At 42.2% G+C, this 27,422-nt stretch overlaps 2 protein-coding genes across 2 annotated transcripts; one reads left to right on the top strand and one right to left on the bottom strand.

Moving 5' to 3' along the window:
- The first annotated feature begins 3,222 nt into the window (after window positions 1–3,222).
- On the top strand, window positions 3,223–4,188 carry LOC121709232 (odorant receptor 131-2-like). Its single transcript, XM_042092455.1, has one exon. The coding sequence runs from the start codon at window positions 3,223–3,225 to the stop codon at window positions 4,186–4,188; it is 966 nt and encodes a 321-aa protein (XP_041948389.1).
- Window positions 4,189–25,174: 20,986 nt separating this feature from the next.
- LOC121709020 (odorant receptor 131-2-like) lies at window positions 25,175–26,074 on the bottom strand. Its single transcript, XM_042092028.1, has one exon. It carries the CDS (start codon window positions 26,072–26,074, stop codon window positions 25,175–25,177), a length of 900 nt encoding a protein of 299 aa, XP_041947962.1.
- Window positions 26,075–27,422: the final 1,348 nt, after the last annotated feature.

Genomic DNA, 27,422 nt, shown 5'->3' with positions numbered 1-27,422 from the left:
GATTTCTGTTTGAGATGAGTGTGGTGCAGGTCTCATTGACCCCCCCCCCCCCCCAACACACAATTTATGGCTTTGTCAATAAACATAGAAGAGGCGAAGCAAGTTCAACAGCAAACAGGACTTTTTCAGCACATATCAAGCCAGGCTAGCCCAATGAATGCCTATGTAAATAGACAAAACACTCGCATCAAGCAGGGTGACTTGCGAGTGCTGTCAAATTCGATCGTATGCGGTTTGCTCATATAGTCTAGTGGTGTGGTGGTGAAGTGCTGTATAGTCTAGTATAGTCTAGGTGTGCGGTTGTGAAGTGCTGTCATGCTGCGTTCAAGAGTGTAGGGTAGGTCTACGTCCAGTAGAAGCCTATATTTTAATTTAACGTCTTTAATGGTAAGAGATCACACAGGGATGGATAATGAGCATTGTTTAAGATTAAATTACAATGCCAAACACCTTCAGATATGAGAGACCCCCTCAGATTTTTGACTTTGTTGTTTTCATGGGAGCCAGTCCTCACTCTAAGGGAGCTCGGCTCCCTCTGGCTCCCACGTAATTCAAGCACTGATTATAGGCCACTCCCCAAATGTTAATTAAAACAGGGTGATAAATCAAAAATCAGAAAAAGCCAATCTGTTAGGCTTGGTCTGGAGGTGATATGTACTGAATTCTGTAGGAGTCAGGTCAACGGTGTAGGAGGAGGTAGATTAGTTTCACTTTTGAGTTTTTGAAAATGGCGGGAAAATTGGCAATATGGAAATAGAGGTCTGCCCCCCCGCTCCCGCAATATTCTGTCCCGCTCCAGCCCGCATCTGTAACATGATGTCCCGCTCCCGCATTAATGTGTCATTTTTAGTCCCGCTCCTGCCCGCATCTGTAACATGATGTCCCGCTCCCGCATTAATGTGTCATTTTTAGTCCCGCTCCTGCCCGCATCTGTAACATGATGTCCCGCTCCCGCCCGCTAAAGCCCGCATGCAGGAGGGATAGCCTATTCAGCTTTTCTTTCTGTCTCACGAAAGGAGCACACACACCTGAGAAAGACTCCAGATGTCAGATTCTTGGTTCTGAATGTAGGCTAACAACTGAAGTAGGCCTAGTCTCTGGTGCCCTCTTCCTCTGTAATGCTTTCGATTTTTGAGTTTTGACAATGAGCAGCAGGAACAAATTGAACCCACGTAAACGACAATATAGGCTATAGGCCCGCTATCCGTCAGTTATGCTTAAACCCCGTTTTTTAATGCTGCGTAACAGAACATCCAGCTGAACTATAGTTATGAACACTACTTTAATCATTTCCATATTTAATTTTACGCACATATTTAATTTGCGGGAGTGCAGTGAATCATTGGTTTGTCCCGCACCCTCAAACGCACCTCTCTCATCCCGCCCGCTCCCGCAAAGAGCTTTCAAAATTTGTCCCGCGCCGCACTCTTTTGCGTCAGGACCCGCGGGTTTACCGCGGGAGTGCAGACCTCTATATGGAAATGGGCATGGCTGGGTTAATTGGATGCAAGAGCTCTGAAGGAACAAGAAGAAAGAAGAATTTTGGAAAAATTATGTACAGTTCTGGAGATATGAGCAAAAGCGTAAAAGTGATTATTATAGCACCCCCTATGGACAGAAATGGGTAATTCCTGTTGTGTGAGATCATTATGGCTGCAGATACGGTTTTACTGCAGAAACATAATTTCATGAAAGGGTTAAAAGTTAGAACAAAAACAACTAAATAATATATCCGCAAGCAGAGATTGTTGGGGTCCAAGCAAAATGGCATAAGTGCCCATTAGCAGAATGAAGGTGAGGGCTGTACTGCCCCCTTGGACCGAATTGTACCAAATTGGGTGTGCATCGATGTAGTATTGATTTTGTGTATGAAGTTTGAATATGATTTGAGCTTTACAAGGTATGATATTGGTAAAATAATTGTTATAGGCCACTTTCCCAGAATTGGATTGATGCGTAACTTTAAAACGGAGCGACGAATCAAAAATCAGAAGAAGCCAATTTGTTAGGCTTGGTCTGAAGGTGATTTCGTAGGAATCGAATCAACGGTCTAGGAGGAGATAGATTAGTTAGGTCTAGGAGGAGATAGATTAGTTAGGTCTAGGAGGAGATAGAGTTTTTCACTATTGAGTTTTTGAAAATGGTGGGAAAATGTGAATGAAGCAAATGGGTGTGGCTGGGTTCATTGGATGCAGACCTCTGAAGAAACAAATGGAAAACATTATTTGTGAAACATTCCATGCCTTACAAAAGATAGGCCTATACTGATATTCATGTAAGCACCATATGCTGAGTATGACCAAAGCCGGGATAAGCCTTACAAAAGATAGGCCTATACTGATATTCATGTAAGCACCATATGCTGAGTATGACCAAAGCCGGGATAATCCTCATAACTGGGATACTGATGTGCATGTAAACACAATCTATGTAATATATAATCTATGATTACAAAGACCTCTGGGATGCAGATAGTAAGACCCACTCCTCCAGCATCACACCTCGGATACCTATAAAAGTAAATGAACACAGAAGGACTCACCAGGTGGGTTGGGTTGGATGATGTCTGGTACTCTAATCTTTCTCAGGGTTGTGGGAACAATTGTCAATTTCAGCATTATAAATGTGGGCACTTTTGATTTCTTGTATGATGTTTTCACCACAGTTTTAGAGTGTTTAATCTGGTGGCTTTTGACATTTAAGCCACATTTGTCAGTTGGAATGCTGTGATACCTCATTGTATGAAAAGCTATGCATAATACTGTTTAAGATCTTTCCGTAGAAACACGAATCATCTAGATATTTGAATTTAGCTGTTAGTTTTCTCATTAGATGGCTTTTTAATATTCCACTTTGTTCATTTTCAGTCTGTAATTTGTTCTACTGTTGTATCAGAAATCATTCATAATGCGACACGATTTGATATCCCTCAGAGGACTACTGTGTTAGATAGTAGAACATTTTCGTACAAAGTAAGCAAGATAAACAAAAATCATTGAGAACAAATATATTGTTAATTACAAAAGACACCACTACAATGTTATGCCATTATGTCTATTTAATATAGAGCTTATGTCTATTTAAGAAAGAGCTTGTTTTAACTAATTACATTTCCAGGACTCCGTTCCTTATTGGTCGTCCAACCTCAATGTCAAATACTGATAGCTATTTAAGACATATTTTGTTTAATTAGTCTGTATATATTGTCAGTGATATACAGCCATGGCTTCGACCAATCAGTCCAGTGAAGGCTCTGCCGTGGTGCATCAGCAGATGTTTAAGGTGGAACTGAATGAAGGTCCGCTGTCTAAACTTGTTGTGGCCATTCTCATGTCCCTGCTTTTCATCTGCATCAACAGCATCATGTTTCACACTCTCTTGAGTAAGCCTGTGTTTAGAGAGCTGCCTCGCTATATCCTCTTTGCCCACATGCTCTGCAATGACACAGTTCAATTGTGGATTGTATCACTGCTCTATATTTTGTCTTTAAATGTGCAGAAGATTCCTAAGGCTGTTTGTTCACTGTTCGTTGTCATATCTGCAACTACAGCCCGTGTTTCTGTTTTAAACCTTGGTTTGATGTCTTTTGAGCGGTATGTGGCAATTTGTTTCCCTTTACGCCACAGCGAGATGGCAACACAGAAAATGACAGGTTTATCGATTGCCATAATCTGGTTGTTAGGCTGCATAAGTCCTGCGATAGATATCTTATATGCGCTGATAGTGAATCCAGCATCTTTTAAAGACTCCATGTTCTGTACTCGAGAGAGGTTTATTTTCGCACCATGGCAGAGAGATGTGTTTGAAGGGCTCAATGGGTTTTTCTTTGTGGCTGTGACAGCCATTATCGTCTTCACATATATCAGTGTTATAGTGGCAGCTCGATCTGCCTCAGCAGATAAAGAGTCTGCTAAGAAAGCTCAGAGAACAGTCCTACTGCACCTTGGTCAGTTAGTACTTTGTCTAAACAGTTTGTTGTATGGAACTATAGAGAGGGCCTTGGCTATGACCAGCAGCAGTCGTCTGTTCATGGACCTGCGCTACCTGAATTATCTCTTTGTTCTCATTCTGCCTCGGTGCCTGAGCCCCCTGATCTACGGCCTGAGAGACAATGCTGTTCGGCCCTTATTCCTCTACTATGTCAGGTGTGGAACCCAAAAGGTTAAACCCTCTGTAACGGCACACTAGGAGAGTGCGCAGAGTTGCAAAGAGTATATTCTTCCATCAGCAGATGATGTTTTGCCTTTTTAAAAGCTATTTCTGATCTGAATTGTGTAGACATGAACTGACTGTAAGCTTTGAAAGAAATATATTGGACTTTTAAATTGTGCATGCTTGAATACAAGTTACACTGAACGAAAAACATGATTGTCTGTAAATCAACACTTAACTTTGTCCGTGCACTTAGGTTTGACATATATACAAATTTTGTGTTTCGCAAACTTTGCTGCTTCAATGTTTTTGTCACGTTTCACATGTATACTGAAGAACAATAAGCATTTCAGCTGCATGTGTTTCTTAGGAGGTAACATTGCTAACACAAGAAGGCACTTCTTTACTCCCTCCACTGGTAATAGGTGTGCTCTTAAGTCACTCCATCATTCTGATTGAATTATTTCAGATTCCTTGTACTTGTCCATACTTTCCCCTGTGCTGATGATTCTGAAATTATGTTAGCTGATCATTTGTGCCAGGGCCAAAATACAGTGATTTCTTTTTTTTTTGGATGAAATTAACTTTTTATTCTAATGAAGCTCTTTGCAATTAATTACTGGTAATATGCATCTGATCACTGTACAATAATAGAAACAATATGCTTTACCACCACAAAAAAAAAACTAAAGCAGGAAAGTTGTGAAACACTACATTTGTCACCACAAAACCTTTTGTCCTCGACAGCATAATATGCATGGTGCCACGTACTTCACATGACACTAATGTGCTTTTACAAAGTCTGAAACAGGGGCGCCTGCAAGAATTAATGCTATGGTACTAACACCCAGGGTGCGATTTGTAGGGGGGGGATGGGGAGGATTTCCCCCCTCTCTGGTCTTGATATCCTCCCCTCTGCTTAATTATTTTCATCGCTGGGGGGGGACAACATTTATCCCCCTCTGCCCCTCATATTGATTAATGCTACTTCATACTGTATAAGTAAAGCGCTGCAACATGAGAACAGTCTATAGTAGGCTAGCCTACATAATAATCTGACATCAGAAACACACCGTCACCATCAGCACTAATGCTGCTGACACAGTGGCTGCGTGATAACTTAATTTGGCCTTGATCGTGCAGGACATTTCAGAATGTCGACTGTGTAATCCATCATAAATGGCTAGTTTAAATGGAAAAGTTAGCTGGACAAATGAAAGAAAACGAGAAGGATTCAGTGAAGCATATCGTCATATTTTAGAACCTTTAAAATTAGAAAACTGATGCAACTGAGATGGAGGACAACTCCACGTAGAACATAGGCCTATTGTCCGAAGGAACTTACATTAAATGAGGAGATATTTGCTGAATGTCACAAAAAGTGTTACAGAAATTGCTTGGCATCGCTTATTCAATGGCTATCTACCGAAACACGTGTAGTTTGCGGAGGACGAACGAGAAAGCACTCGTTTGATAAATCAGCCAGTAGGCTAGGCCTAGTAGACAAATAACTTTCAGAAATAATCTGTACTGCAAAAACAAATGTTGGTGGGTATTTAAACTATCTAGCGGGTGTTTTAACAGCTGCAAGAAATAGAAGCTTCATGGTCTTTACAGCTGGGAAAATAAGTATTGAACACGTCAACATTTTTTTCAGTAAGTATACTTCCAATAAGGCTATTTGCATTATCTGTCTCCTGCTCAAACAAAATGTGTGCATGTTAATTTTGATAACGTGTTCACTAAGTTAAGTAATAGGAAATACAACAAGGATACAAGGAAGTTTATTGTCACATGCATATAGTTACTGGAAGTAAGAAATGCAGTGAAATTATGTCTGGTGTCAGCCTATTTGTGCATTTATGGGGGGTGGGGGGGGGGGGGTAAAAAGTGCAGTAGAAGAGGGGTTTAGTAGATTAAGTGGCAAGGGCTGCATAAGAAAGGTTATGGTTATGGTTATGGATTTAGCAGACGCCTTTGTCCAAAGCGACACATAAATACAAAACAACATAATAATATTTAAAAATGAACAGGGAACAGATTAAAATGTAGGTCAAATATAGTAAGGAGAATAGTTGTAGTACACAATAATATCAATTCAAGCAATAGCCTAATAAAAAGCAATGTAAAAAAGAGGAAAGGCAATAATAAAACAATAATGTCAATTCAATCAATAATATAAAAACAATGACATGCTAAGACTACATTAAGGAGAATATCAATAATAAACAATAATGTCAAATTAATTAACAGCCCAATTAAAATAAAACAACATTATATAAACCATAACACATAAGCGCTTAAACAACTAAGTATATGTTGAATAGGAATGTCTTTAGACCCCTCTTAAACGACCCAAAACTACCACAGGAACGGAGAGCACTGGACAGTTCATTCCACCAACATGGAACCACTGAAGAAAAGAGTCTGGAATTAGACCCAGTTTTCATGACTGGTCGACACAACATACGCTCACCAGAAGACCGCAGTGGGCGGTTGGGGATGTAAGGCTTGATTATTGAATTAAAATAACTAGGAGCAGATCTAGTTAGTGTCCTATAGGCCAAAGTGAGAGATTTACATTTAATTCTGGCTACTATAGGGAGCCAATGGAGAGTAACTAGGAGAGGAGTTACATGTGTCCTCTTTGGCTGATTGAAGACCAGGCATGCTCCAGCATTTCGAATCAGCTGTAATGATCTTGTTACACAAGCGGGTAAGCCAGCTAATAGTGAATTACAATAGTCCAGCTTAGAGATGACCATGGTCTGAACAAGAAGTTGTGTGGAATCTTGTGTCAGATAAGGTCTGATCTTCCTAATGTTGTAAAGCATAAACCGACATGATTTTGCAATAGAAGCTATATGCTCAGAGAAGTTAAGTCGGTCATCAAATACAACTCCCAAGTTTCGTGCCGATCTAGTTGGGGTCAGTGAAGTTGAGTCAAGCTGGATGTTAATCTGTTGGGGAAAGGTGGGGGAGGATTGGGATTGGGGCGGGGGAGCACCAACAAGGAGCACCCAAGAGCAACAGGGGCAAGGAAAAACTCCCTTACCAAGGAAGAAACCTTGGGCAGATCCACGGCTCAAGGGGCTAACCCAACTGCCAGGGGTCTTGGTGTGTGTGTTGGGGGGATGACAGGGGAGATGGGATAGTGTGCTGTGTATGTGGGGAGAGGGCAGTGTGCAATATGTGTGTTGGAGAAGCTTCCTCATGAGACAATGTGCTGTGGATTGGGGGGGGGGGGGGGGGGGGGCAGTGTGCTGTAAGTATGTTGGGGAGGGGGGGGCAGTGTACTGCAAGTATGGTGAAGGGACTTACTATTGCAAGCAGAGTACTGTATGTATGATGTATGTGAGTGATGACAGTGAATATGTGTGTGTGGGCGGGAGGGGAGTGGAGCAGTGACTGTGTGTGTAGTGTGTGTGTGGGTAGGTGGGGGCAGTGTGCTGTAAGTATGTAGAGGATGTGTGTTGGAGAAGATCCTGAAGACAATGTGCTGTGTATGTAGGGAGTTGTTATATTAAATTGTAAATAGCCTGATGGTATGCAGCTAATGGGATACTGTGCATAGTTGGGAAGGTATGGTGGGCCAATTTGGTGTGAATACACATTACACACACACAAGGGACATTTTCTCTCATTGTTGAGTAGCCTGATGGTAGCCTATGCACAGTGCGAACGGACGTACACCTTCAGGCGCGCCTGGTCTGAAATACTGCTAATCACATAACTACTCAACACAATAAAGTCTTAGGGCTGTAGTCACCATAGACATTGGGGGGGGGGGGGTGTCCCCCCCAATATTCAGATATGACCAAAATGTCCCCCCAATATACGGACATAGAAAAATAAATAAAGAAAATGCTATACTACAGGAAACCAACAAGCACTATCGTCTGAAATGTCATCAAACGTAAGCAATGCATATGAGTAACCTAGTGATGGCTCAAGGGAGAGTACACCCCTGAATGGTTTGTCCTGATGATTTTGTTTTTTCGTTAGTGGCGTGCGCTATCAAAGGCTTCCATTTCTTACCATATTATTTTAAATAATGTTTTGATGATCTTGTTCAACTTCACAGTCCATGAGCTTTTGAATCCTAAACAACAATAATGATGTGTTTTGCACACAGCAGATTTTATGATCTAAAGCAGTGGTTCTCAACATTTCAGTGATGTACCCCCTGTGAAATATTTTTTCAGCCAAGTACCCCCTAACCAGCGCAAAGCATTTTTAGTTGAGAAAAAAAGACTTAAAACAGACTTTAAAAAAGACTTAAAACCATCCTGGTATGGGGGGGACTCTGGGTTTTTAGGATAATTAAATTATGAACTTATATTTTCCTGAAATATTTATTAAATAATTTTGCATGGATTCTACTTTTTAAATATATGTATATTTTAAAATCTCACATACCCCCTGGGTTTCCTTCACGTACCCCCATTTGAGAACCACTGATCTAAAGGAAAGTGTGCCCAAGGCCTCTGAAACTGTACAACCTGTGGAAGGTTTGTGTCTTCATGCATGTCTTCATGTAAGGGCATCATTTCACCAAAGGCCTCAATGACAGCACCAGTGTATAACACTCTAGGCCTACTCAAACACAAATACACGTCTTTAGTGCCCTTGCAACATTCTAGTCATGTCCAGTGTATGTGACCATAGCTCAAAGACACAAAAGTAAGTGGTGCTTACTACAAGTTGGGGAGATATCCTGTTCTCATTGTTATATTTCAGTGTATGATCAAAATGAGTTTGATGCCGTTATTGGATGTATGTTTCTGTATTCTCTGATGTTAACATAGAAGGCATGCAACTTTGGTCTGTCAGCATGCTCAGATGCTATTTTACAAGTCCATATAACCTTATGATTAGGCTGGGGAATAAAATGGCCTATTTTAGTGGATATTTAGTGCCCCCTCATGCTTATCTGACACCCACACAAGTAATTATGTGAGCTTAATGCTGATTGGCTGCCGTGTAGTGACTGCTCACAACAGGCTCCAGGAACTTCAATCTGAATCTCCAACATCATGTGGTGATGTAACATGCGGAGCAGGACAGTGATCAGGGGGACAGGCTGCATTTGACATAACTGTAACATCCTGGCTCGAGGATGTGTGGTGGATTTCTATGACTTAACGGATGCATTATATAAACTTTGATATTACTGCAATTATTATGAGACTTCAAGGCCTGTACACATCTTAAACAGACCAGACCAGCAGTCAAGGAGTGGGGTGAAGGAGTTCACAGTGACACCTGGCTAGACGGTCGAGGGGGTGAGTGAGTTCACAGTGACACCTGGCTAGATGGTCGAGGAGGTGAAGGAGTTCACAGTGACACCTGGCTAGACGGTCAAGAGCGAGAGGATGAGGTAATGGTGATGAAAATATTAAGGCCAAGTAACAGGTGGCAAGATAAGAAGCCCTGTTACACCCAACTGGAAAAAAACTAAATCAGACAGTTTTGCGTATAATTGTATGCATGATGAGACAAGGGGTTCCACCAATATCTGTAACCTTGGTGGATGCTGATAGGCCAACAGGTGTCTTTCGAGGGTGGCGAGAGGGCCCAACTCTAAGTTTAAGGAGTATAAAAGATAGGCCGCAGCCATTTTGATCTCAGATCTCATCGGGGGCGCCAGCTGATTACATCTCACATCACCCTATTGCTTGACACCTGGTCTGGACATCGTTTAGGCTGGACTATCACTGCAATACGGTAAATAAAGATCAACAGTCTTCAGAGATCTCCTGTCTGCATTGTCTCCTACGGACGCCTTGTCCCAGAGTGCTAATTAGTAAGTTCACTACTTCACATTCCGTTATTTGCAAACAGATATAATAGCATAATAGAAAAGCATGTTTGGCGAAGTCTCTGGCCAGGGTCCTGAAGTGATTTGCGGGATCGTGCAGGAGTCAACTGCGCAGGCAGGAGTCGTGCAGGATTCCGCAATACACCCCAAAAAATGTGTTAGATGAGGGACCCTATAGCCAGGACCACGCAAACAAATTCGACGGGAGAGCGCGAGGTGCGCTAATTCCCTCAGATCAGAGAGACTTGATCTGATATAAGAGTGATAGGCGTCGGAGGACCACGGGCGAGAGTTTGAACGCTTGATCGGACAGGCCGTTATTTGCCGCGTTGGTGGCTGCACCATAAAATATGTAACGGCCTGCTGGGATTCCGATTTGCATTAGAACAGCGTTGAGCTGCGTTTGAAACCAGAAGCGAGTAACAGAGCGTCCATAGTCTGGAGGGAGGATCTTTCCATGCGATGGAAAAACAAATTAGCCAAATTGTATAGGGCTGCAGGAGAGAGTAGATGTTGAAAATGACAGAAAATGACTCTATCAACCCTCCCCCGAACTTCCGTTTGTAAACGCCATTAGTTAAAGGAGAATTCCGGTGTGATATTCACCTAAAGTGTGTTGAAACATGATACCGAGTGTGAACGTATGTCTCATAGCCCACCTCGGCTTGTCCCCTGCACTCCAAAATCTGGCGCTAGTTAGCCGATGCTACCAACAGCTTTTTCAATGGTGTTGCTTTTTAAAGGAATTCTCCTTTAAGTGATAAATTGTTCATTGGATTCGGAAATGGACCGGTTTTTCCACGACAGACGAGACAAAAACAAGGGCACACGCCACACCGCAGAGAAAATTAACAACAATTTATTGAGAGCGTTTAACACAACCCAAAATAATGAGAAAAACCCTGAATATGTCAGTAGAGTCAGTGGTGTAGGCAAATGTATGGATGCACTGAGTAAATGTAGTGGAGCTAAATAAATTAAAGAAAAGAAATGGAAGCGTTAAATTCTGTCAGGAAGACTCAATGCTACAGTGGGCAGTGCTTCGACTTGGCCAGCTTCACTCGCGGTCCGCGCATGGGATCACACGGTATCACGCGACTTAAATTTGTATTTTTCCAGTGAGACGCTGCAACAACCCAAACAACCGGTAGATGGCTCAAGTGAGCAGGGTGTCTCGTAAAAAGAAATGGAGCCTGGAAAACCCTACACAGACTTCACTACAGACTTTAGCAGACTGGTTTAGAAATAATGTAATAGCCAGAAATATGCCTGCCCTGCCCTAATAAAGAAATATTTGGTTAACTGCGAGTGAATCCCGTTTGCAGCCGTAGAGACGCAGGACAAATTAAACATTCTGGTTTTCTCCGAGTGCAACGATGATAGACAGACATCATTTGGACAAAATATAGAGTATTAACCTCCGTTGCTCAGCCAAATGCCTTCCTGTTACGTCCTGTTATCACGGAGTTACAGGCGATAAACGATTTTTGATGGTCACAAGTTTACTTCATTAGGGACTGTTCGTTATTTATTTAAGGGGCTACCGGAGGAGTTTTGGGAGCATTAGTCCAAAAAGACGTGACCCTCCCTCGCCAGCAATACATTTTTCTATGACCCTCCAAAGTGATTATGAAAAAATCACTGTCAACTTTTTCCGGGTTTATCGCCTACTGTATTTTAACGTTTTCACATATTTGGCCATAAGCCGTTTATCATAGACTATCACAAAACCAAACTACAAAGGCGAACAGTTTAACAGGGGGAATTAATTGGGCATGAATCATGCTGAACGCTATTTCGCTACCTTAGAATAATAAGGTTCTATCTGCGTTTTGAGTAGGTACAACCGGGACGATTGAAACGGGGACGAATGAAACATTCTGGTTTTCTCCGAGTGCAACGATGATAGACAGTCATCATTTGGACAAAACATGGAGCATATTAACCTCCGTTGCTCAGCCAAATGCCTTCCTGTTACGTCCTGGTATCACAGAGTTACAAGCGATAAACGATTTTTGATGGTCACAAGTTTACTTCATTAGCGGTTTATTTTTTTGGATTATTAAAGAGTGTTTTTCATTTAAAGGTTTGACTTCGTGCTTATTCAGTAGAGCATTTAGTGCTCTCCCCAATCCCAGACGTTCACATTGCATGTTTGTTTGTAATGGATGCAACCGCGAGATAGGCTATGCGTTTGACAATGAGTTGTTAACAGAACCAAGACATATAGCCCAGCAGCAATCTAGGGACTGCTCGTTATTTATTGACGGGGCCACCGGAGAAATTTTGAGTGCTTCAGTTGGAAGTTGCCTGCTAGAAATTGTTCAATGACCCTCCGACAGAATTGTTAAAAAAGACATGACCCTCCCCTGCCATGCCCCTTTGTGATAACGTTCTTAAATCAATCTTTCCCGTGAGCTTCCATGCTACCAGTCCTTCCTTTTCAAATGTGTTGCGCCTGTTTGCACAATTTCACAAATAATCATATGTGATTAATAGTATGACAAATAATCCCTGTGCACGGGGACCGAAACAATATATGCCAACTTTTTCCGTGTTTATCACGTATTTTAACTTTCCCCGCTGTCTTGCCGTTTTAATGTTTTCCCGTAGAATATCCCATATTTTAATACTCTCATAACAGCCCTGCCATCGGGCCTGTCTCTGTGTTGCCCTGTTGCCTCCCCTTGCCCTTCCAACGAAACAGATGTCTTCAAATCATCGTTTTCCTTGCTTGAAGGCGAACTTAGAGTGATGTTAACCTATTTAAGTTTAACGGCGCGATTGTCGTGAGAGCACGATTCATTGGCGCTTGCATGTTCGGCCTTATGTCTACGTGCGCACCTGAGGCTACTCAGCTGCAAGAGAAATAATTTCCCCTGTTTGTATGTTCACTGCAAGTTGGCCTACCATAACTTACCAACTCTGCACTGTAGACTGGCTATTTATATTTTTCTGTGAAATAAGCAAATGTATTTGTTCAACTTTATGAAGCAGAATTACACATAGGCTACTTGGAACATAATACATTTGACAAAGGACAGATGTATGTTGCTAGTGACAAAATATTAACTTTCAGTGTTTTACGATGTCTTTGTCATGGGGAAGTGTTTTTCCCCATGAATTTATTCTAGGTTACTGTCAGTGACTGCCGTGAGAGAAGCGGGTTCTGTGTTTCGTTCATGTCAGTGACTGACACGAGAGAAGCGGGGTCTGTGTTGTGTTGCGTTGGGTTAATTTATTTTCATTGGGCATACCGTGCCATGCCGTCCACAGCTCTTCAGTTCTGACAAAGCCAAAATTACTCCTTTTGAAACAATGAGTGCAGGAAGCGCGTTTGTATGGTTATATTGATTGACGGGGGGGTCCCAAGCAGCTTTCAGCCATAAGGCTACTTTGAGAACATTTCAATTCACCCGACACTAATATTCAAAATGTTGAAAACTATTTCGGCATAGCCTATGAAGCAGTTTAATTAATATGGAATGTTAGTTGTAAACAAACGAGCTACTTGGTGAGGCTTGGCCTCACAGATGCACTCGTGCCTTAGATGGCAGGAAAAATCTTCACGATAGGCCTATTAACTAACCACCCGATTCACGTTGGCTGGGGGGAAGGGGGGCCATCAGACAATTGTGCCCAGTTAATCCGGCCCTGCCCCCCAAAAATCACACCTTCCCACCTCTGACAGCTTAAAAGAAGTCAAGAGGACTCCTTACTCACAGACCTATTCACAAACCTGCGGTTTTGAAATCCTATGCAGCTACAGGAGCTTCCAATCGCGAGGAAGCAATTTTGCATTGTAGGCATAACTAACATGCAATAACGCCGCCAACAACAACCAAAACTAGGCTAATCATTGTCAACATGTAAATTAAATGTAACATTATTGTGAATCAAATTAAAATGTTCTCTTTTGCAAACGTAGGCATAGTAACAGAATAATTTCATAATGTTACAAAGATACTACATCAATCCGTATGTTTCATTAGGCTACTAGGCTATTTGTTTTGCCTTGATTCATTTAGGCTAGGCCTTTTTATTCAGGGGCCGTATTCACAAAGAATTTTAAGGCTAAAAGTAGCTCCTAACTGGCGAATTTAGGAGCAACTCCTAAAAATAATGGGCGTGTCACTCCTAACTTCAGGACTCCTAAGTTTTTCACAAAAAGTAATTCACGAAGCATTTTAGACCTAAAAGTAGCACCTAAGTCTGAGACAGCTTAAGTCGAGAGGACTCCTAACTCACTAAGACCTATTCATAAACAGCTTTTTTGTGGCATTTTACGTTGTGATGTTTTGAAATGCGTAGCCTATGCACAACAGAAGCTTCCAATCGCGAGGGAACAATTTTGCATTCATAAAAGGGATGCAATAACGCCACCAACAACAACCAAAACTACTCATTGTTAACATGTAAATTAAATGTAACGTTTCATTGTGAATCAAATTAAAATGTTCTCCTCTTTGCAAACATAGCCTAGGGATATGGTGACAGATTAATTTAATAATGTTGCAAAGGTAGGCTACTGCATCGATCCATAGGCCTATGTTTCATTAGGCTACTAAGCTATTTGTTTTGCCTTACTCTTTATTCATTTAGGCTAGGCCTTTTTATTCAGTTATTAATCATCTTCCGTCCTTCGCACTACTTGTGTAGCGCCCGCATTCTCCGACCTGTCACCTGTCAGTCATCATCGGAAGAGAGGTGTTTGGAATTCCCGCGTTACAATCGTCAGCCAATCAAGGTGGTCACTTCAGTCAAGCTCGTGCATGAGTAATGACGTCATCCATAGCCACGAAGACTCACTCCTAGTTTAGGAGTTGTCTGAAAGGCTTTGTGAATAACTTTTAAGAGAAAACTCCAATCTAAAATCTTTAAGTGCGATTTAGGAGTAGCCTACTCCTAGTAGTAAGATAAAAGCCTTTGTGAATAGCCTACGGCCCCAGTTATTCATCATCTTCCGTCCTTGTGTAGCGCACGCATTCTGAGACCTGTCACCTGTCACTCATCATCGTAAGGGAGGTGTTTGGAATCATGCCCGCGTTACAATCATCAGCCAATCAGCCAATCAAGGTGGTCACGCTTGCCCATTTACCCAAATTAATGGTCGAATATTACTGATGATCATTGTTATTTAAGAACATGCAGTGTGCATAGGGTACCAAAAACATCTTGCTCGTAAAAAAGCATCATAACGCACATTCTGGCGGGTCTGTTATTTACTGTAGGCTGCGCAAACCACATGCCTTTATTTTGGGCAAGCCTGCATTCATTCATTCATTCAACCTTTATTTATTCTCGGAGGGTCATTGAGGGAAGCCCTCATTTTCAATAAAGCCGAAATTACAGAAGCGAAGCAAAGCGTTCCACAAACAAGACAACATTCGAGGCCTTCTGTTGAAGAATTTTATATAAAGCCTGCGCTGACAGTAATCCTCCTGCCCCTGATAGGCCTACCACAGCTGTGGATAGTGTGGAATGTTCAAGTAATAACACAATCCAATGTGTGTCTCAATTGTCCCCCGCTGACCACCTCACACATTTCTCTAGATTTTGCAACGAACTTACATGACACAATGCCATAAAATATGCCAGTTTTAGGACACAGAATAATGTTTGTAATGATACCAGGTAGGCCAGGCATTGTCGAAGGTGCATGGTGAAGTGAAATTCTTACTTTGGAAAACAAACATTTGCCGATATCATCGCCGATCATCAGAATATTGCAACAGATTCTGTGTTCTGGACTGTAGGTAACTTGTTAAGCCAGTGGTTCTCAAACTTTTATTTCATTCCCCACTTTGATCAAGGGGCATGACTGATGATAGTGGAGATAACGTGTTATCCTCGAGGCTTTTGCAAGTCAGCATCTTCGACGGTAGTCTATTAAAAATATAAGTTTTCGATGTCCCAAACGGAGAGCCATACTTTATTGTTTTTAACAATCTCTATGCTACTCACAAAAATGTAGGCATGGGGACATGATGAAGTAGGTTATCCAACTGTCGTGTGTTAAATTATTGTGATTACGAGCCAGTGGTTTTCAAACATTATGCGTGACTCGGACATCTAACTAAATGCAACAGGCTCATATCGTCCTCACATTCGCAAAATGAGGGCCAGTGTTTTGTCAAATTGCAAATAGCTATTCGTTTTAACTATTTTTTTATGATAGTAGCCTATACAAAAAGCACTTCATACTATCTTAATCTTGGAATATGGGGAGGGAAGTGGCGCGTCTTCAGTCAGCCAAATATGAATGTAATTCTGCGGCATAAAGCAGATGTATTTGTTTATTGTACAGAAAAATAAAAATGACGTGTCAAGCAGTCAATTGACTACATTGCAGTCAAGAAGTAGGGCAAATTAATTTACGAAACCAAAACGTGGGTCATAGTTGTCTAAGCCTCTATTGCGTAGCCTGTTAAAAACGTCGCCAGATTAAATCGGCAACAACATTGTTTTCTGCAGAAGTCTACCCAAGGCTACAGATTAATTCTGTACAGTTATTTCTCTACTGGCTCAACTGTCACACCACTGTTTTGATTTGCGTAGTTGCGTTAACCCCAACACTGACAATAATGTAGACAGCAAATTTCGATTTCGATTTTCGTTACCACCGTGTAGTCAAGCCTTAAGCCATACCCAAGTAGCCTAAATCGAGGTAATGTTTAATTATGCATGATTTATTTTGTTATTGAATTCGTAGGCTGGGATTACTCTCGGCAACAATTATGTAAGGGACGGCAGGCAGAGCGATGTACAGTGGCAGAGTGACGCACAGTGGCTGAAAGTGGTACTAAAGCTTCACGCAGCTTCACGCCGCGTAATGCGCGAATGAAGTGGTCATTTGAAAGCGATGCCCACTGTACGTCACTCATTCATTCATTACTCCTAACCAATCAGCGGCGTACAACTGTCTTTAAAACTTCTTCACTCACGTACCTGTTTGCTGTCTCCAGGTATCGGCTTTCGAATAGTCAGTCGTATTCCGTTTCACAGCTCACCATGTCTTGCTACAATTTGCTCGACTTTCAAGTCTCTGACTCCGACGAGGATGACCTTATTCCACCCGCCAATGTGCGCCGGAGCTCTCGCGTCCTCGCACGGGACTCCCCATGGTCAAACCATCCGTCCGAACAGATTCTGGAGTTACTGGAGAAACAAGGGATCCCCGTCAAAAGCGGGACTCCGAGAGAAGACCTGCTCTCTATGGCCCTGAGTATTCTGGGTACTCCCTCCATTTCCGACCAGGAGGATATCGCTCCCCCGGAGGCCCCAGCTCAGCCGAAAAAGGCAAGCAGAAAGCGCCCGGCTAAGCTTCCTCCACCTCAGCCAGGAAAAAGGGCTTACAAAGCTCCGACGTGCCCCCAGACTTCGGCCTCCCAAATCCAAACATCGCCGGCGTCCGATCAATCAATAATGGAAGCTATCCTGTCTCTTACATCGACAGTAAAAGGCCTCGAAGCAAGAATGGAAGCCTTCGAGACCGTCTCAAGACCATCAACATCCACACCGGCAGCCTCTCTCAACACCTCAGCGTTTCCCAACGGGCCGCTCCGCTCCACTTCCTCCTTCTTGCCAGCGGCGTTTCGCCCTCCCACTCACTCCGCGGGCGCACCGGTTACAGAAGACTCCACCCTAGCAGGTCTACATACCTTCAACCTCGCTTCAGCGCTCCCAGCTCAAGATCCGGGTAGGAGGTTTGTTTCTCCCGCCACAGCTGCTCTCTCTCCCATTATGAGATCTCACATAATCCAAGGTAAGGACGTTAATCTTGCCTCTCTCTTACTGCCATCGCCCGCCATTGATCGTCAGTTCATAGACTGTGGGGACGTATCTGTTTTACTCAAAACATCCGACCCTAGGCTGCTCCGCAATCTCTCCTTCGGGAAATTTGTTATTGCGTTCAGTGTTTATAGAGACATCATGTGCCAAAGTTACCCTGAGCGGAGGGAAGAACTGGACCTTTACATGGCGATGATGGCTGACTTCAGCCAACGCTACGGCGGAACTTTGTTCTATGAATATCATTTAGCTTTTGCAGCTAAATCTGCCGCCTTCATCACACTCCACAACACCCGGTTGGACTGGGCAGTCACCGACACTGAGCTTATGGTTCGGCATTTCGGCATCGAGTGCTCGCGTGCTCCATCTGTAGCTCTCACGGCCATCCCGCCACTTTTTGCCCTAAAAGCGTCAACAGGAATCCGACGCCTGCTGCTGTCCATGGTCCTGATCCAGTAAGCCCTAATCTCGATAGAAGAGGGCGCCTCCTGGTCGTTTTTAATGGTGCAACCGTGTGTAATAATTTCAACGAATCTGTCTGTACTTTCCCTAATTGCCGTTTTTCACATGTTTGTAGCTTTTGCAAAGATCCCCACCCAAAGTCGGTCTGCCCCCGGCGAATGAGGCCTCCTACGAGAGGGAAGCCTGCAACAACGTCAAAACAATTCTAAGCGGGCATCCCTCCACACCAATTAATGTGCCTGCCCTCTCTCACTTTCTGTCCTCTCACCCCGATCCTTCTTTTGTTAATTTTCTACTCACAGGGCTTTCTCAAGGGTTTCGGGTTGGCGTCCTCTCCCCTTTGAAGACTTCCTATGTGGCTAGGAATTTATTATCTGCTCTGTCTGAACCACTTACTGTGTCGAGCCTGTTGGCCAGAGAAGTTAATAAAGGCTACGTGGTTGGACCGTTCTCTTCTCCTCCTTTCTCTCCTTTTAGAGTAAATTCAATAGGAGTCGCGACCCGCAAATATTCAGGAAAAAAGCGCCTCATCTTTAACATGTCTTCTCCCCACTCTGAATACGTAGCCAGCGTTAATGAGTGCATCCCCCTTTACCCCTTTTCCCTCTACTATGCTTCTGTCGACAATGCTATCCACTTGATCAAGATAGCAGGCCAAGGTGCATGGCTTTCGAAGGCCGATATCACAGACGCCTTCAAAGTCATGCCCATTCATCCCTCTGACTGGCCCCTTTTCGGGGTTAAGTGGGAGTCAAAATTTTACTTCACGGTTAGGCTGACATTTGGCTGTAGGAGTAGTACACACATTTTCAACTGCTTGTCAGAAGCATTGTGTTGGATCCTGCTTAACGTTTACAAATTACCGTTCGTTCTCCATCTCCTCGATGATTTTTTTGCTCATCGACTTCCCGTCCGCCGAGACTTCCGTGCTAGACATGCTTAGACAAACTTTCAGCACCATAGGCGTCCCTCTCTCTGAGGAGAAAACCGTGGGTCCTCTTACGTCACTCAAATTTCTAGGTATCATGCTGGACTCCGTCAAAATGCAAGCTTCTCTTCCAGAAGAGATACTTCTCAGAATAAGGGCTATTACCGCATCGTTTGTGTCTTCTAGTGCGGTTTCTAAACGCAAACTTCTTTCGCTACTAGGCCATCTAAATTTCGCCATGAGGATAATTCCTCAGGACCGCTCATTTATTTCTCGTCTCCTAAATCTGGCTCATTCCGTCGAGAAGCTGTCTGATCTAGTCAAGGCCGACGAAGGTAGCAGGTCCGATCTTAGGTTCTGGTCCCAGCTCCTTAACAATTGTAACGGCATTTCGTTTTTCTACAACGAAATCCCTGAATCTTCCACTTCCCTCGAATTGTTTACGGACGCGGCTTTGGGGGGTTTTCCAAGGGCAATGGTTTGCAGAGAAATGGCCAGCCGAGTTCTCTACCTTTGCCTTTGGATCTGCCTCTTCTGCTCTTCATGAGCTTTATCCCGTCGTGGTTGCGAGTGTTTTATGGGGTGGCTCTTGGTCTCGCAAACACATAACTCTTTATTGTGATAATGCGGCAGTCGTCGGCATGATACATAAAGGAAAGTCTTCATCTGCCATTATCATGCCATTACTTAGACATACATAACATGACAATCCGTGATGCATAATTTCATCATTAACGCTGAACATATTCCTGGTTATTGCAATGTACTCGCTGATGCGCTGTCTCGTTCTCGTTTTCAGGAGTTCAGGCGGCGATGCCCAACAGTCAACCCGGAGCCGACACCATGCCCAGTGTTCTCAGACCTAATTCTGGACTGAACGTCGATTTGAATTCTCTCCTAGCGTAAGCTAGGGTTTACATGGAAAAAGGGGTAGCCCCAAATACACTAAAAGCTTATAAATCGGCATGGTCTTGGTTCACTATATTCTGCGGCTCACTACAAATACCCTTGTTTAATGTTCTCATTACTACAATATGCGCTTTCATCGTCTACAGTTCCGAATCACGTCGTCTCAAAATTCCTACAATTAGAAGAATGTGAGCAGGAATACAATTCAATGCCAAATGCCATGACCCTAATTTTTCTAGTTTATTTTCTGTACCTTCTGTTTGCTGGCTTCTCAAAGGTCTCGCTAAATCCACTCTCACAGTCCCTGATAAACGCCTGCCTTTAACCCCTCACTTATTACGTCTTTTGGTGTCTAAATTATGCGAAGGCTCTCTTTTCACTCCCTATATCAATTCACTCCTCGAAGCCGTGTTCCTCATGGCTTTCTATGGGTTCATGCGCTCCGGGGAATTTTGCTCTGACAGCCAGGTTTTTAGCCCTTCTCAGGATCTGGCTTTCTCAGCCATCCTCTTCTCCTCCCACTTCTATAGCGTATTTCTGAAACATTCTAAAACGGACACCTCAGGCTCTGGTGTCATTATAAGAGTTTCTAAAGTAAATAACTCTTTCTGTCCCTATACTTCCATGTCCTACTATCTTAAACTTCGCCCTCACACTTCTCCTAATGCACCACTCTTTCTTCTACCTTCTGGGTTATCCATGTCTAAGCAATGGTTCAGAATCCACTTGTCGACAGTGGTTGGTAGCTGCGGGCTCTTAACCTCCCAATATACTGGCCATTCCTTTCGCATCGGCGCTCCAACGTCAGCAGCCGCTCTAGGATTACCTGCATCCTCAATCAAGTTGCTCGGAAGATGGTCTTCGTCGGCTTACAAGTCCTATATAAGACCTCAGGATCAAGCCCTTCTAGATGCGCAAATAGCTCTCGCAAGCGTTAAATAAGGTAAGCTACCTTTCAAAGGTCTGGTTGGTGGTGGTTATTCGGCTCAGCTAAAGCATTATATTAATTACGATGGACCCGAGCCACTCTTCTCCAGTCATGAAGTGTTAATACATTCTAGTCACTACGCACCGCCGCCCTTCTTTTATCCTACCATCACCCCACTTCACTCATCATATACATACGCAACTCGACTCGGCAGTCGACTCGAATCGCAATCATCAAATCGTCAAAATAAGCACTTTCCACGGGGATTTGCACCACATTGCATTACATTCTTGCCGTGCAAGAACCGAGCTTACGAAAGCTCTGAGCTTGTGCAAGCTCCTCGACTTCGCTGCAATCGCTGCAGACCATGCTGGTTATGTCTTCTTCATCTGTTCTTGGTTTCATTTCCTTTCATGAATCACTTTACTATTAACGAAGGATTTGTCTCATATTAATGTTCTCTTTGACTATGCTCTATTCTAGGAAAGCGTCCCAGCCTCACGTCTACCCTCGGGTAGGCCTTTCCCATCTTTCTCTTTGGGGGTAGGCTCCGCCCCTGCCGTATTCACCCGGCAGGATCTGCGAGGGTCTCCACGCTTCGGGTCCTGGACCGAGGATGGGGCCTACGCCAAAGACTCTTAATAATTTCGATTTTATTATCTCTAAGTTATCGAATCCTTTAAGGATATAATATTGTTAACTTCAATTAAATATTGTAAACCTCATGTCATGCTTCCCGAGTCTTTCTGATAGAAATACCAAAACCTAACAAAACCCAGACTCAGGTCTGCTGCTGCCACCAACAACCCTACCCCGCTCTCTAACCCACAATGCATCAGGGTGCCTTTTAAAGACACCCTAGACACTAGGGGGGTATTCCATCAACCTCGCTAAAGGCCAAACCTGGCTTATTTCGATAAGTCTCGCTAATTTTAGTGAGAATTCCGTTCCATTAATGAGGTTAACGTGAATCCCAGCTTGGTAACTATGGGAATTTATGCCACAGAACTAACCTGCTCCGTAGCAGGTTAACTTTCAAGCTAAATTAAGCTGTGTTGCAAAAAAAAAACAATCAGTCGGAAAACGAGTCCAAAAAGATGGTTCCGTCAACCTGTGCTCTCGTCACCTGTAGCCTACAACTTCAAAAATAGAAGTAGGCCTATAGAAATGTTTTTTTCCGACAGTGCACCAAGCATGGATTTACACATTCACTAGCTCCAAAGAATGTATGAAGATTATATGATTAAAAATGTTTTAACTTCACATGCATGTGGTTCTAGGAATCGTACTAATCTGCGTCACTTAGGCTACGTTCGGTGGTGGTGTAACGTGCAACGCGACGGCATAGGAAAGGAATTACATTCTTGCGTGTTCGCAGGTTCGCTTCCTATACGAAGTATTAAGGCTACAATGTTTATCACCTTGATAATGGCATTTTTACTTATAATCTTTGATGAAAGACATATGTCCACTGCTGATAAAGGGTCATGCACATTTAATAGGCTGTCCATTGACAGCTTTGCCAGTGGGCTATATTATATCTGATGCAAGCCAAAGGATAATTATTCTGTAGCCTAGGCAGCTAATCATTAAAACTGCTTCATTTGTCGACGATTGTTCATGAATGTCAAATCAAGTGTGTGCTACACAGATTAAATACTAGGCATAAATTGAATTGAAAGCCATTGCATTTCAGATAATTTTATTTCAAACACTTTGGGACTTACTGTATGGGAGACAATAGTAGCCTAGAAATCTAGAAATCTACTTTGATTTTCTGTTACTATTTACCTTTACTTATCCGTTTTAATAAGCATCAAGATAATCAGTGTAATTTTGGTCTTACTAACCTTAATTATCCTCAATTAAAAAATAATTAAAAAAAAATCGGAACTATTTTTGCAATTTTCACTACCTCTCGCAATTTCTTCACAACAAATAGCTAAAAACACCGCAACTTCCATCGCAATTTTTTAGAAAAGTTGTCGCGAAATCAGGCATTTTAGATCGCAACAATCACAAAAAATCCTCGCGAAATCCTGGAGGGACTGATAATGATTGATGGCAGAGTTGCAACGGTTTGGCTTGAATTCCCTGCTACTTGAAAACAAATAAGATGGATGTTGCTGCTGGCGAACGTTTGAACTAGCCAACTAGCTCCGCTGGTGGGAAACGCATGGGACTCATAGCGCTGCCGCTGTCCTATTGTGTGCAGAGGGAATTTGAAAGACAACTGATTATCCCGCCCCTCGGACTGAGCACTGCGAACGGTGAGTGCCCAGACCCTACGTTTTAATGTGGATCTAGCTCGTCAGGCTAAGACAATAGGCTATTATGTTGATAATAATTTATTTTATGACCACCTACACCCTACACCTAGACAATAATTTGGAGTGAACTCTTTTAATATAAGAACGTAGGCTATAGTTTTGAATATATGCCAAAGTTGTTTTTGAGTTTATACTATTTATTCATTCACTCGTTTTGTTCAAGCATAGACTGTATAGTTTGTGTTCAAGAGTGAAACTCGCAATTGATTTCAAACCATTAGCATTGCTGTTTTAAATGCTTTCATTATTCTCCAATTTCTGTAGGCAATCTATTTTTTTCTCTCTGTTAAATTTGATGACTTTCGATGAAAATCCTGTAGATGGCGCTTGCCTATCGAACAGAAATCGTCTAGTATTGTCTTAATTTTACGACATATATCGTCTTTTCGTCAATCTACTGTTTTGGTCTACTTTTCTACCTCGTGCACGAGCAGAGATGAAGCTGAACTAAACCTCGCTTGAATAAACGAGGCCAAGATGCCGCTAACTTGAGTTAATGGAACGCCTTCAGCCCCAAGTGAAAGTCTACGCTATGCTATTTCTGTTAAGCGCCGCCTTCATTAGCGAGGTTGATGGAATACCCCCCTGGTCTGGAGCAGGCTAGCTCCACAGAATAAATCGCCATGGTAACTTATACCATAACATATCCTGCTGCCCCCTATCCCGCTTTTGTGCAACTGGATCACAGATAAATTGAGCCAGGATAACCAAGATATCCCGGCTTAATCCCTTATCCTAATTTTGTGCAATAGGCCCCAGGTGTCCTAACAATCAAATAATCAATCAAATCAATCAGCAGAGTAGTGGTGTGGCATAAGAGTAAAGATATATGAAGGGTGGTGGATTAACAATTTATTAGACAGTAAACATTGAGTGCAACATAAATTGAGTAAAATCAGATAGGCAAATACACTACAACAAGTAAGATGCCAGTCAGATGGCAACTCAAAAACAATGGCTTCTCACTTCAAATGCATACATAACCAGAGACACAGTGATTACAAAGGGTGTTGTAAATATTGAACTTTGAATTCAAACGGTGTCTTCACAGCTAATGTACTCATGTACATTAAAAATGCATCGTTTTGTCACGTAAGGAGTCTGTTCATATTGTACAGACCCTTTAAAGAGTCTGTTAAGAGGCGAAAAAGGCACAAATAAATAATAAATAATACATAAATAATACAATAAAATAAACAATAAATAATAATAAATAATACATTTAAAATTGAACTGTTTTAAAAAAAAAATAAACAAAGTACTTCAATGCAGTGTATCACATTATTGCATAACAAAATCACTTTCGAAGTGATTATGCTTCAAAGTAACAAGAAATTCATGCTTGTACTTCAAAAGTAGTGGAGTCAAAAGTACTGTATTTGTCTTTCAAATGTAGTGGAGTACAGGACACAAGTTTCCAAAAATACACAAGTTAAGTGCAGATATTCAAACAAATGCACTGAAGTACAGTATTCAAGTCAAGTTACTGTCCACCCCTGAGGCAGGCCAATGTGACTTTCTGCAATAGTATTAGCTTCTGCGGTGTCTTTTATTTGTTTGTCTTTGTTGTATTTATTTGGCATATATCTATTTGTATCATATATTGGCAAAAGTTTTCAACCATACCAAAATCCCAGCACAACATTCAACATCACAAGAAAACAATAATAACTAGCAAAAACTAATAATTAGAAAATATTTCATCCAATGACAATGTGTTACAATATGCTACATGTTTCAGCATATAAGCACAATCACTTCATGTGAACTTCCTCAAGTCCTTTTTAAGTTGTTATGGCTCTGGCTGATGACTGAAGAATGTAGTCTAATCAAGGCCAACTCTTCTCAGTCTCTCAGTGTGCAGTTACAGAGGGCTCGACCTTTTGGGATTGACACCTGACATAGTAGAGGAATAAGGGCCGAACAGCATCGTCTCTCAGGCCGTAGATCAGGGGGCTCAGGCACCGAGGCAGAATGAAAACAATGATAAAATTTGCGTAGCGTAGGTCCCGAAACAGGCGGCTACTGCTGGCCATAGCCAGTAGCCTCTCAATGGTTCCATACAACAGGCTGTTTAGACAAAGTACTAACTGACCAAGGTGCAGTAGGACTGTTCTCAAAGCTTTCTTAGCAGAGTCTTTATCCGCTGAAGCAGATCGTGCCGCGAGTATAACACTGATATACGTGAAGACAATAATGGCTGTTACAGCCACAAAGAAAAAACCATTAAGCCCTTGAAACACATCTCTCTGCCATGGTGCCAAAATAAATCTCTCTCGAGTACAGAACATGAGATCTCTAAAGGAAATAGGACTCACTATCAGTGTATATAAGATATCTATTGCAGGACTTATGCAAGCTAAGGACCAGATTATGGCAATTGATATAGTTGTCATTTTCTGTGTGGCCAACTCACTGTAGCGTAAAGGGAAACAAATAGCCGCATAACGCTCGAGAGACATCACACCCAGGTTCAGAGCAGAAATACGAGCTGTGGCTGCAGACATGAGAACAATCAGTGAACAAACAGCCGTAGGAATCTTCTGCAAACTTAAAGCCAAAATATAGAGCAATGAGGATAGCATCAGCTGAACTGTGTCGCTACAGAGCATGTGGGCAAAGAGGATATAGCGAGGCAGTTCTCTAAACACAGGCTTACTCAAGAGAGTGTGAAACATGATGCTGTTGATGCAGATGAAAAGCAGGCACATGGCAATGGCCACGAAAAGTTTAGTAACTTGTCCCTCATTCATTTCCATTGTAAATATTTGCTGATGCACTAGTTGTGCTACTTCACTGGACTGATTGATGGTTCCCATCATCTATAAACAAACACACACAACATACAAGAAAATGACTTCCATACAATAATGATCAATTAACAGAGTTGATTAGTTTGAGAAGAGAAAGTTTGAATGCAGCTCATTCAGCTTCATGAAGAAAAAAGTCCAGTTATGACAAAGTGTTGCAAAACTTTGTAAAGCTGTCGATAGCAGTCTAACAGTCAAGTAAATCTGTATGTTGAGGTTTAAGCTAATGGCTTTTCCCAAGCTAGTCATCCTTTGAGGGGAGTCATCCCACTGATTTTGCGTTGCTGTGTCCTAGTTGTTTTATAAGCAGCTATGATGTCAGTGTGGGTAAAATAAAAGCCCATGAGCCCTGGCTGTCACGCCTAACAGGGCTCTAGAGTAGGGATCGACATATCGGCATCGGCCGATAAGCGGCTGCGTTCGCCGATAGTTTTTCTGCTCTTCAAGACAACAGTAAACTTTAAACTTTCAAAGCATCTTTTAACTGTTTGACTTAGCTGAAATATTGCCATACACTTTGAAGGTGGAAGCAAGTTTGTGGGTCCAAATGGAAAACACGAATGATAGATAGGTAGGCTACTTTTTTTAATGGTTAATGATCGTTTATAAAACTGCTTGCCATTGTATTTAGGGAGCTGCAAATAGCTAAGTTGTAGGCCAGGGATGTCAAAGTCAAATACATTAGAGGGCCAAAAAAAACCGAGGGCCGGACTGGTTCAGTGTTTATTAAAACATATTAAAATGACTGCACGTAACCTATTGAACCAAGACGTGTACTTTATTTTATTTAATGATTAAATGAATAATGACTGTGACTGAAGTGCGGGCAAAGTTTGCACAGAAATGTACGATTTTTCCCATCCTCTTTTTTTCCCCCTTGTCATAAAACTTGTTTAAATGATCATACGATGCCTCCTTGCTGCTTTGTCGTCTACATCAGCCTTTCTCAAACTTCTTTGAACTGAGGCCCAGTCAAGGCATACTTTGGGGTCATAGGGCCCACCTACATGAACCCACCCCCTCCTCCCACCCCCCATCAAATTATCATAATGATATCACAATTATTATTATTTTTATACTATATTGCTATACATGCACTTCAAAACAGTCAATGTTTAAAGTGCTAAGATTGTTCACAAAAGTTTGTGAAAACATGCACATCAGAGTACTGCTTTACTAATGTAAAATATAATTAGGCCTACAATAGTTTCATTGTTTTTGCATTGTTGCATGATGCTTGCATGAGAAATACTTCTCAAAACAACAGCAGTTATATGGGTGCCGTTGTTTT

The sequence above is a fragment of the Alosa sapidissima genome, chromosome 5 (genome assembly GCF_018492685.1).
Source record: "Alosa sapidissima isolate fAloSap1 chromosome 5, fAloSap1.pri, whole genome shotgun sequence".
Lineage (NCBI taxonomy): Eukaryota > Metazoa > Chordata > Actinopteri > Clupeiformes > Clupeidae > Alosa > Alosa sapidissima.
This window is presented reverse-complemented; position numbering and strand designations above follow the sequence as displayed.

What these genes read in the sequence shown, in the direction of transcription:
- LOC121709020 (XM_042092028.1), bottom strand. Translation starts at nt 26,074, where the DNA reads ATGAATGAGGGACAAGTTACTAAACTTTTCGTGGCCATTGCCATGTGC.
- LOC121709232 (XM_042092455.1), top strand. Translation starts at nt 3,223, where the DNA reads ATGGCTTCGACCAATCAGTCCAGTGAAGGCTCTGCCGTGGTGCATCAG.